Genomic DNA, 12,189 nt, shown 5'->3' on the forward strand with positions numbered 1-12,189 from the left:
TCCATGAATTTTAGCATTACCTTGTTACTTTCTGCAAAAAAAGTCAGCTGAGATTTTGAAAGAGATTGTTTAAGTCTATAAATTAATTTTGGGGGGTCTCCTTAGGTTTTGTACTCATAATATTAAACTTCATTTTTGCCTAGTTTATCCTTTCTTATAAAATTAAGTTTCCTTACTGTTAGTTTTCTATAAATAGATTTTGTGTATATGCATTAAAAGACCATTGTTACAGTGTTAGTGTTAAACTAACCATGAAGAAATACCAAGTAATTACTTTTCATATTGTTAAAATAATTGTATAGGCTAAATACCTCTATAACAAAAATGTCTATATACAGAGAATTTATTATAAAGAGGAGCACCAGGTGAGGTACCAAACTGTCTCAGAGCTGTATAAATTAACAGTGAAATTCTGTATCAGAGGAAAATTTCCATAAGCCCTTTGAAATTTTGTTGTTTTGCTTTGTTGTTTTTTATGATGAGATTCATTTTGTTTTTGTAAGTATTAGCAAAAGTTTATGTACGGTAAAAATTAGATATGAATAATGCCTCTATGGAATGTAGATGAGGATAACAAAAATAAACATTTTAGATTTTTATAATGCTTTAGATTCCATTGGTCCCTAGAATTAAGACATGGGCAGCTATTTGATAGCTTGCGTAGTTTTGTTTAGTAAGTGAATACCATAACCTAGTGGTTCTCAACCTTGACTGCTATGCATTAGAATCCCTAGGGAGCTTTTAAAAATCCAGATGTCTCATATAGCACACCAGATCAATTAAATCAGAATCCCTGGGACTTGGGCATCAAAATTTTTTAAAGTTCCCCAGGTGAATCCATTGTGCAGCCAATCTTCAGAACCCCTACATTAGACTGTTGAAAATGCAGGTGAGACTGAGCTCAGGAAAATGTAATTATCCTGAAATGACAATTAAAGGCATGAATTCTATGCCACTTCAATTATACTATTAACCCAGGTGCCTGGGTGGCTCAGTTGTTGGGCGTCTGCCTTCGGCCTGGGTCATGATCCCAGGGTCCTGGGATTGAGCCCCACATTGGGCTCCCTGCTCAGCGGGGAGCCTGCTCTTCCTTCTCCCTCTATCCCCCTGTTCGTGCTCTCTCTGTCAAATAAATAAAACCTTAAAAAAAATTATACTGTCAACCACTGAGAAAAGTACTATGGAGTTATCAGGATGTCATGATTTGGATTTGCCTTTGTCTGTGAACCAATAATAAAAGATTATCTAATAATCATCAGAACTCCAAAATTTGGTACTAAGATGATCAGTTATGGATACCATCATACACATAGGTATTTGTTTGAGGGGAAAAGTCCACTGCTACAAAAGTTAAGTTTGAAAACTACCAGTTTATTGGAAGAGGCACTGGATTAAGAATTTGGGAGCCTGTGTTCTAGTGTTCACTCTGCTCTGTAACTTTGAACCAGGGTATTTAAGTTATACTTTATAAAATGATGTAGTTGAACTGGAGGTGATCACCCAATTAATTATTCAACAAATTGGCTTGCCTGCTGTGCACTAGACAACGATGTAGCAATAAACGGAGAACATAATCCATGTCTTTGTAAAGCTCACAGAAGACAGACAAATACGCAGAATCTGTGTAGCTATAGCAAAATGTTCAGGGAATCAAGGGAGCACAGAGCTGTACTGTATCCAGTTCAGTATCAAACACACACTATAGCTTCCCGTTCAGTAACAATTCACAAATCCCTTCATCCTTACTGGCAGAGCCTATCTCTGAAATAGAGTGAAAATGCTGCCCTTGCGGCTGGACATATGACCAGTGCAGGTCAGAGAAGCCTGAGGAGAAATCTGGACAGTTTTCCTTATAAAAGATTTCCTTATAAAAATTATGCCCCTCCTTCCTGCCCTGACCTTGTTGCATGAGGACTTGATACTTAGTGTTGCAAAGGTCATCTTGAGACTGATGGCCTGAGAACAAAGGCCTTTATGCCGCTTGTAGCCAGAGAGAAGAATGGAAGGATCCTGAATCCTTGATGTCAACACTGAGCTGCTGAACCAACCCTGCAACCACCTACATGTGGACTTAACTGAGATTATAAAAATACTTATTGTTTGAACTCTTGCTGCTTTAAAAGTGGTCTATGGATCAGTATCTGCATCATCTCAGAGATTAGTTAGATGCAGAAACTCAGATCCCATGTCAGATCTACTGATCAGAATTTGTACTTTAATAAGATCACCAGGTGAGTGAGGGGCACATTAAAGCCTGAGAAGCACCAAACCGCTTTTAATTGAGTATTCTATTACATGCAGTTAAAAACATCCTTACTAATACAAATACATTGTGGATTGACCAAATGCCATTTGTTAAATAATGCTTGACCAGAACGACTTCTAACTCAGATGTAGAAAGTTGCAAGAGACTATTGTTTTTCCGTACTAACCCAAACAAGCAGTATAAGTGCATTATTATAGTTTTTAAAAACCTATCAGAGAGCTTGAGGACACAAACCTAAATGACTCTAGAAAGTGACAAGCCCTCCATTAGATCAGTGAGCCACTTATGCTCTTTTTACTGATTGAAATATAGGGAGAAAACCACCATCGAAAGGAGTCAGGAGAAATCAGCCTAACTTTAACAAACTTTTAGTGGCTAGGTATGGACTGGATGATAGGTGAGAAATCCAGAGAAGCCCTACAGCAGTGCTATCCACTAGAACTTTCTGCCATAATGGAAATGTTCAATGTCTGTGCTAACCAGTGTGGTAGCTACATGCTAGCCAAATGTAGCTATCAAGTACTTGAAATGTGCCTAGTATGACTGAGGAACTGATTTTCTGATTTTAATTTTAATTTAAATAATCACATGTGGCTAGTGGCTACCATATTGGACAGTGCAGCCTTAGAGATGGTAAGACTGCACTACCCTCAATTCTTTCCTTCAGGTCCTCATTTAGTGCTAGCGGTACTAGAAGAAAAAAGGCAGTGAAGCAGAGCTGAGAGAAAATTCCTGAGGCATAGGTTTTCAGCTGGAAGAGACTGAGGGAGAGGCAGGAAGGCTGGGAGAAATCCTTTCCAGGCCAACCCCAACTTCACAGAGTGTAGAGTAGATAAGATGAGAGGGTCTGAGAGATCTGCCAAAGCCCAAAAATCAGGGGGTGGGACTGGAAAATAAAGGCAGCTCCCTAGCCATCCAGAAAGCTGGCAGCCTGGGCTACATATTAGTAGAAATCACTCACAGTTCACAGTTCAAAAAAAGGAGGGAGCACAGGAGATCTCCAGAACCTCATGAGGGTTATAATCTGAGGCCTTACTGAAGAGAAAGTCCTGATCCTATATTCAAAATGTTTGAAGCCAGTGAGGAACTGACTCAAACTAAAGTTGTGACAAAGCCCAGATTTAGCTCAACTGTAGAGCATATTGATTCAGCCCTGACTAGAGGGCATGCTTCTAAGAAGAAATATCATTTCCTTCAGTCTCTGCTATACTTTTATACAAAAATGCCTAGCATGCAGTCAGAGGTCTTAAAACACATATTCCCCATACTCAAGAAAATGACAGTCAATATAAGCCTTAGACATGACCCAGATATTGGTGTTATCAGCTAGGGACTTCAAAATAACTATGACAAAAATGTCAAAGAATCTAGCAGACAAGGTACACAGCATGTGTAAACAAGTGAGGAATTTCAGCAGAGATGTGGAAACTATTTTTTTAATAAGAACCAAATGGAAATGTTCACCATAAAAAACATATAATAGGGGGCATGGGTTAGCCTGGTAATGGGTATTAAAGAGGGCACATTCTGCATGGAGTACTGGGTGTTATACACAAACAATGAATCATGGAACACTACATCAAAAACTAATGATGTAATGTATGGTGATTAACATAACATAATAAAAAAAAAGAACATATACTATCAGAAACTAAGATCCTGAACAGTTTTGGCCAGATTGCTAGAAGCAGTCTGTATTGTGGAAGGATTCCTTTTGGTTACACTGATTGATATGTACCTTGAATAAGAAGTACACAACACTTGCTATACTAATTATAAACCCACATACATTCTTTTGATAGAGCACTGCATAGATTCATTAGGCCAAATATTCTTGCATATTTCCCTGGTAGTTTCCTAATAGAAGAGAAAATAATTGGCACTTCTGTGAATCTATGCATAGACCTTTCTAGATCATTTAGTAAGACTTTTCACTTGGGAGAGAAATCAGACATTCTTGGTAACCTGTCCCCACCATGTGTGAGTATGTCTTGTTTGGTCAGCTTGTGCTGCAGTTGTATCATTATCATTTTCCATTCCCTTCATGTTTTCAATCTTGCATTGAACATATGGTGATAAAATACTGATTTTCACATAATAAAGATTTTAGTTTTCTAAAAACCTGTTTTGTAACAGCCAACCTTATTAGCGTCCATCAAGGCTTAGAAGAACAGTTACCTAAAGTTTCAGAATACCCCTTAGGACTTTCAGGACAGGAATTTCTTTGCAATTAGATCTTGAATTTCTGGAATCATAAACTTGACTGTTGCCTCTGCTAACAGTTTGTTGCTTAAGAGTAAGAAAGTGGAGGGCGCCTGGGTGGCTCAGTTGGTTAAGCGACTGCCTTCGGCTCAGGTCATGATCCTGGAGTCCCTGGATCGAGTCCCGCATCAGGCTCCCTGCTCGGCAGGGAGTCTGCTTCTCCCTCTGACCCTCCCCTCTCATGTGCTCTCTCTCTCATTCTCTCTCTCTCAAATAAAAAAAAAAGAGAGAAAGTGGATTCTGTTGTTTTTTTTAATCTCTAAAGTTTTATAGATTTCTAAAATTTATTCCTACATTCATCTTTTAATTCAGTATTTGTTGAGTAACTCCTAATTACTCCAAAAAGAGCCTATTTTTATTTTCACAAATAGGACAATTTCTCAGTTAATTTTTTCTTCATTCCTACTTGTACAGCCACAGTATTGCCCTGGAAACTTGAAATACATATTGAAGATGAAACAACATTATTGTAGGTGTTTATCTTGACTTTTTCCTTCAGCTTCAGTTGTACATACTTTTCATAATTTTTGTTAAAAAGAGTAAAATGGTAATGAGTTAATTCATAGCAGTAGTATTGGAATTAACAAACTGCTTTATTTTACAGGGAAAATATTTATCCCTAAACAGAAGCCTATGCAGACTTTCACAGAAGAAAAAGTATCTCTTGATCCAGAATTAGAAGAAGCTTTGACAAGTGCTTCTGATACAGAATTGTGTGACCTTGCAGGTATCTCCTAAAACAAATGGGTGAATGAGTATGGAGGGGAGGGGAAGGAATGCCAGCACGTACATCCTACAGATGCTTCCTTTGCCTAGCAAAGTGCTGTTGAATCAGTAGACCACATATTTGGCTTTGTTTTTTACACTATAAATCTGACATAAAGGGTTTCATTTTTTAAAATGCTGTCAGTGGTGAAATTTTGTTAATGGGATGTATTGTATTATTTGACTTCTTTTCCCATGTTACCATATTTGAAAGTCTTTATAAAAATCTTTTAGTAGTTGGTGCACAGCTAGAAGCTGTCCCATCTAAGCATCAAAAAAGAGTTTCCAGGGTCGACTGCTGTCCCATTTTATCAGAAGTCCCTAAGATGAGGGGCACCTGCCTGGCTCAGTCGGAAGAACATGCAACTCTTGATCTTGGGGTCATGAGTTTGAGCCCCACCTTGGGTGTCGAGATTACTAAAAATAAATAAAATAAACTTTGGGTGGAAAAAAAGGAAAACCCCTAAGCTGAGTAACTGGAAAGCAGATGAAATAGTTCTGAGCTATTCTCACCCCTTTCCCCACTTTTAGACATATCTAGAACACTCCAAACCTCCCGTTATTGTCATCATTGCTGGTTTCTTATCTGGACCAGTATCTCCCCGACCTTCCTCTGCATGCACCCATTTACCTAGGTAGAAAAATATGACACATGGGGATATCTTAGCACCAAGGAACCCTAAAAGCTAATATGTTTGAAAGGAAGAGTGATGGTTCTTTGGGAAGGACCCAGGAAAGGGACAATCAATGTGTGATTCATCTACAGCCAGAGCAGATGTCTCATTCCTTGGAATGCTGAGGACTGTTGAATTTGTAAATGGTGCTTTCATCAGAGTGGAATGGACCAGGGGCATATTGTAGCTTCTGCCACATGTGTGCAAAAGAGCATCAAAACCGAAACCCGAATTTCTCTCTCCTGTCGTTTTTGAGGGATGCTACTTTAATCTTAAAGATGAGAATTCAGCTATAGTTTTGGTATTCTACTCTTAGCTAAAATATGAGTGTAAATGAACATGAGGTTAACAAGTGTAGAAATAATGGTGAGGTTGAAAATCTGCCTTGTATCGCACTGTTCCTAGAACCCTTTGTGAGAAGGATGAACAGCAAAAATAGATCATTTCAGTATTCTCTCTTAGCCACCAGATGGAGCTAAGTATAGATTTACATTTAGGATTAGGCTGGCTTTAGTTGTGTGTCTGAATTCAGAAATGTGGGGAAATCTAAATCCCAAATAGGGGAAGTAATAGGGGTATTAATGAGAAAGATTGTAGGAGACATTGTCTCCCTTTTTTTTGGCTGCAAAATCTATATTTAATTCAGTAGGAAAATGTTCAGGAAATGTTAAAATCAGAAAATTTTGGTTGTAAAATCAATTCTTTGTGTTTGAAACTGATGGAAATAAAAATAACTTTCTTTTTCTATATTTGTAGCTATTCTTGGGATGCACAACTTGATAACGAATGTCCAGTTATGTAATATAGTGGGAAGTAGTAATGGTGTCGACCAAGAACATTTTTCAAGTAAGTACTTGTAATCCATTGTGAATTCCAATCCTTTGTTAAGTGTATTTTGTTTTCTCCATGTATTAACTTCAGTATATACATACCAAATGTTTTGTATATGTACTTGAAACCTGAGATTCCAATTAGATAGTATTGATATAGAAAACCATTGAAAATAGAATATTAAATATTTTAGTTTTAAAGATTTTATTTATTCATTTGAGAGACAGCACAAGCAGGGGGAGAAGGAGAAGCAGACTCCCCACTGAGCTAGGAGTCTGATGTGGGGCTCGATCCTAGGACCTGGAGATCATGACCTGAGCCAAAGGCAGATGCTTAACTATCTGAGCCACCCAGGCACCCCTAAATATTTTATTCTCAATGTGTCAGCATATGTAATTGGAACCATTCTCACCTCACCAAATACTAATGGTAAACACTATAAAAACTAATCAAACTTGGCTTTTGTTGACATTTTCATTTATTTTTTTCAAGATTTTATTTATTTATTTGACTGAGACACAGTGAGAGAGGGAACACAAGCAGGGGGAGTGGGAGAGGGAGAAGCAGGCTTCCCGCGGAGCAGGGACTCCGACGTGGGGCTCGATCCCACCCTGGGACCGTGACTGAGCTGAAGGCAGACACACAATGACTGAGCCACCCAGGCATCCCGACTTTTTATTTTCAATGTCACTGATTTTCAAGAAATCTAAAAAAATGCTCACAAAAAAACTGTTATAAAATCAGATTCAGGAGAAACCACAGAACCACACAACCCCTAAACCTTTTAATCTGATACTGATACTAAATAGCCTAAGGCAAGGCTTTTTAAAAAAATTCATTTATAGGATGTTTTAAAAGGACCAAAGTAATACATACTTTTGTAACACATTTGAACAATACCTAAGTAAATGAGGTAAGAAATAAAAGTGTCTCAAAAAAAAAAAAAAAGAAATAAAAGTGTCTCTGTTCATAGCCATCGTGCCTTCTGCTCCCCCCACCCCCCAACTTATTAACAATTTGGTGTGTATCCTTCTAGACTTATACTGTGTTCATACAAACTTACATATGTATATACATATGTACATGCATATTATATACATACATATATATTACACAGTCTTTTGTTTTTTACAAAAATGGGATCATACTGCGGCTCTTTCTGGTAACTTAATTTTTCAATAATTATATTACTTTTGACCCTTTACACGGGTTTGAAATGTGTGGATCTTATGCATGGATTCTTTTTGATAATTACAGTATAGTACTGTAAATGTATTTTCCTTATGATTTTCTTGTGATTTTTATTATTGAAGTGTAGCTGACAGTGTTATATTAGTTTCAGATGTACAGCATATTGATTGAACAATTCTGTGCATTGTTCAGTGCTTACCACAGTAAATGTAGTCATCATCTGTCACCATACAATATTATTATATTATTATAATATTATTTACTGTCTTCCCTATGCTCTACTTTTCATCTCTGTGACTTATTTTATAACTGAAAGTTTGTGCCTCTTAATCCCCTTTATTTTGCCTATCCCCACACTGCTTTGCCCTCTGCCAACCACTACTATGTTTTCTATATTGAAGAGCCTGGTTTGTTTGTTTGTTCTGTTTTTTAGATTCCACATAAAAGTGAAATCATATGGTATTTGTCTTTATCTGATTTCTTTCACTTAGCATAATGTCCTCTAGGTACATCCATGTTGTTACAAATGGAAAGCTCTCATTCTTTTTTATGGCTGAGTAATATTCCATTGTATGTATATACTATGTTTTCTTTATCCATTCATCTATGGATGGACACTTAGGTTGCTTCCATATCTTGGCTATTGTAAATAATGCTGCCATTAACATAGCGGTGCATGTATCCCTTTGAATTAGCACTTTTGTATTCTTTGGGTAAATACCCAGTAGTGCGATTGCTAGATCATGTGTTAGTTCTATTTTTAACTTTTTGAGGAACCCCTATACTGTTTTCCATTGTGGCTGCACCGGTTTGCATTCCCACCAACAGTGCAAGAGGAAGGTTCCTTTTTCTCCACATCCTCGTTAACACTTGTTTCTTGTGTTTTTGATTTTAGCCATTCTGACAGGTGTGAGGTGATATCTCATTGTAGTTTTAATTTGCATTTCCCTGATAATGAGTGCTGATAAGCATTTTTCATGTTATTTAACTTCCATGTATTTGTGGTCTTTCCAGATTTTTTTCTTGTGGTTGACTCCTAGTTTCATAGCATTGTGGTCAGAAAAGATGCATGGTATGACTTCGATCTTTTTGGACTTGTTGATGCTTGTTTTGTGGCCTAATATGGGATCTATTCTGGAGAATGTTCTGTGTGCACTTGGAAAGAATGTGTATTCTGCTCTTTTAGGATGGAATGTTCCAAATATATCTGTTAAGTCTATCTGATCCAGTGTGTCATTCAAATCCATTGTTTCCTTGATGATTTTCTGTTTAGATGATCTGTCCATTGATGTAAGTGGGGTGTAAAAGTCCCCTACTATAATTGTATTGTTATTGATTAGTTCATGTTTGTTAATGACTTTTATGTATATGGGTGCATAAATATTTACACTTGTCATATCATGTTGGGCTGTTCCCTTTATCATGATGTAGTGTCCTTCTTTGTCTCGTTAAGTCTTTGTTTTAAAAGTCTGTTTTATCCAATATAAGTACTGCTACTCCAACTTTCTTTTGACATCCATTTGCATGATAAGTGTTTCTCCATCCTTTCACTTTCAATCTACTGTTGTCTTTAAGTCTAAAATGTGCCTCTTCTAGGTAGTATATAGATGGGTCTTGCTTTTTTATCCATTCTGTAACTGTCTTTTGATTGGAGCGTTCAGTCCATTTACATTCAAAGTAATTATTGGATAGATATGTATTATTGCCATTTTATTGTTTTGTGGTTCTTTCTGAAGATTTTCTCTGATCCTTTCTTGTCTTTCATTGTTTGCTGGTTTTCTTTAGTGATATATTTGGGTTTTTCTCTTTATTCTTTGCATATCTGTTAGGGGTTTTTGATTTGTGGTTATTATCAGGTATATAACATCTGCATATAGTCTATGTTAAGTTGATGGTTGTTTAAGTTTATCATTCTTTACTCCTTTCGTCCCCATGTTTTAGGTATATGATGTCATATTTTACATCCTTTTATTTTGTGTGTTCCTTGACTGATGTTTTTTACAGAAATACTCATTTTTACTGCTTTTGTGTTTCCTACTTTCATACTATCATTTTTGGTCTTTCCTTTCCACTCAGAGAGTCCCCTTTAATATTTCTTGCAAGGCAAGTTTAATAGTAATGAACTCCTTTAGTTTTTGTTTGGGAAACACCCAGAATAGGGTGATAGTCTTTCTGGGATAGAGTATTCTTGGCTGCAGGTTTTTCCCATTAGGCACTTTGAATATATCATGCCACTCTCCTCTGGCTTGAAAAGTTTCTGCTGAAAAATCCCAATAGCCTTATGGGGTTTCCTTTGTAGTGTAACTGTCTTTTGTCTTGCTGCTTTTAATATTTTTTTCTTTATTACTATATTACTAATTACTATATATCACAATATATTTTAAATACAATATGTCTTGGGGTGGACCTTCTTTGGTGATTTTGTTGGGGGTTCTCTCTGCCTCCTGGATCTGGATTTCTGTTTCCTTCCCCAGATTAGGGAAGTTTTCAGCTATTATTTCTTCAAATAAATTCTCTGCCCCCTTTTCCTCTCTTCTACTTCTGGGAACCCTATAATACGAAGGTTATGTTTGATGGAGTCACTGAGTTCCCTGTTTTTGTTTTGCATAATTCTTTTTTCTCTCTTTTGTTCAGCTTGATTACTTTCCATTGCTCTGTCTTCTAGGTCATTAATTCGTTCCTCTGGTTCTTCCATCTTGCTATTCATTCCATCAATCATGTTTCTCGTTTTTTGAGCTCTTTATCTGTGTTGTTATTCCTTATCTCTATGGCAGTGGCCTCACTGATGTCCTCTACTCTTTTCTCAAGTCCAGTGAGTATCCTTATGATCATTGCTTTAATTTTTCCATCAGGCATGTTACTTATATCTGTTTTGCTTAGATCTCCCACTGTGGCCTTGTTTTGTTCTTTCATTTGGGACAAATTCCTTTGTCTTCTCCTTTGGTGTGAGTCTCTGTGCCTGTTCCTCTGTGTTAGGAAAGTCAGCTGCATCTCCTGTTCTTGTGGGTAATGGCTTTATGAAGAGGTCCTGTAGTGCCCTGCTGTATACTGTCCCTATTCCCCAGGGCTTGGTGCTTCTAGGATTGTCTCTGGTGTGTGCTGCATGTGACCTGCTGTTCTGCACCAGCCGCTTTATCCTTCAGGCCAGTTGTCTGCAGAGATTCTCTTTGCCTGTTGTGGGCAGCATTTGGTCCCTGCCTGAATGTGGCACATTTTAACTAGATGTGCTCTGATCTGCTTGTGAAATGATACCTGTCACCACTACCACTGGAACTGAGGCCTTGCAAAACACCCGTGTTGGGAGACTTGGTATTGGCAGGGATTTGGGCTGGTCTTCTGGGGGAGGGGTTCTGCTCTGCTGGGATTGAGGCAAGTATGACAGGGAAGGGTGGATCTGCCAGAGTGTGGAGGGGCAGGGCTTGGTGTAAGCAAGTTAGGTAGTGAGTGTTGGCCCTGTACTTACGCTGAGAGGCAGAGGAGGGAAATTGCACCTACCAGTTCCTTTGTTCCTTGAGAGGTTTCTCTCTGAATGCTGCTGCTTTGGGTCATACTCCAAGATGAGCAACTAACCTCCCCATATGTGCCCCAGGCACTCCTCAGATTGCTGTTTCCATGCTGTATGTCCACAGACTCTTTGCTTGCTTTTTCTCCAAGAGCAGCCCCAAAGACTGCTGAGGTCTCCCACAGCCAAGTACATTGAGTTTTAAAACTCCGGGCTTATCAGGGAAATCCAAATCAAAACCACGTTGAGATACCACCTTACATCAGTTAGAATGGCAAAAATGGACAGGGAAAGAAACAACAAATGTTGGCAAGATTGTGGAGAAAGGGGAACCCTCTTACACTGTTGGTGGGAATGCAAGTTGGTACAGCCACTTTGGAAAACAGTGTGGAGATTCCTCAAAAATTTAAAAATAGAGGTACCCTATGACCCAGCAATTGCACTACTGGGTATTTACCCCAAAGACACAGATATAGTGAAAAGAAGGGCCATATGCACCCCAATGTTCATAGCAGCAATGTCCGCAATAGCCAAACTGTGGAAAGAGCCGAGATGCCCTTCAACAGATGAATGGATAAAGAAGATGTGGTCCATATATACGATGGAATATTACTCAGCCATCAGAAAGGATGAATACCCAACTTTTACATCAACATGGATGGGACTGGAGGAGATTATGCTAAGTGAAATAAGTCAAG

The 12,189-nt window shown here is 38.0% G+C and overlaps 1 protein-coding gene across 2 annotated transcripts in view; it reads left to right on the forward strand.

The window, feature by feature from the left end:
* Positions 1-12,189, forward strand: part of LOC102747567 (tropomodulin-3) — a 65,780-nt gene that overhangs the window by 48,559 nt on the left and 5,032 nt on the right. For both annotated transcript variants that reach the window (XM_081831083.1, XM_081831084.1), the window contains 2 exons: positions 5,133-5,255; positions 6,724-6,813. In XM_081831083.1, coding sequence (XP_081687209.1) covers positions 5,133-5,255; positions 6,724-6,813 — 213 coding nt within the window. The remainder of the gene's footprint in view (positions 1-5,132; positions 5,256-6,723; positions 6,814-12,189) is intronic.

This window comes from Leptonychotes weddellii, chromosome 9 (genome assembly GCF_054177405.1).
Source record: "Leptonychotes weddellii isolate Sample4059 chromosome 9, ASM5417740v2, whole genome shotgun sequence".
In the NCBI taxonomy this organism is placed as follows: domain Eukaryota; kingdom Metazoa; phylum Chordata; class Mammalia; order Carnivora; family Phocidae; genus Leptonychotes; species Leptonychotes weddellii.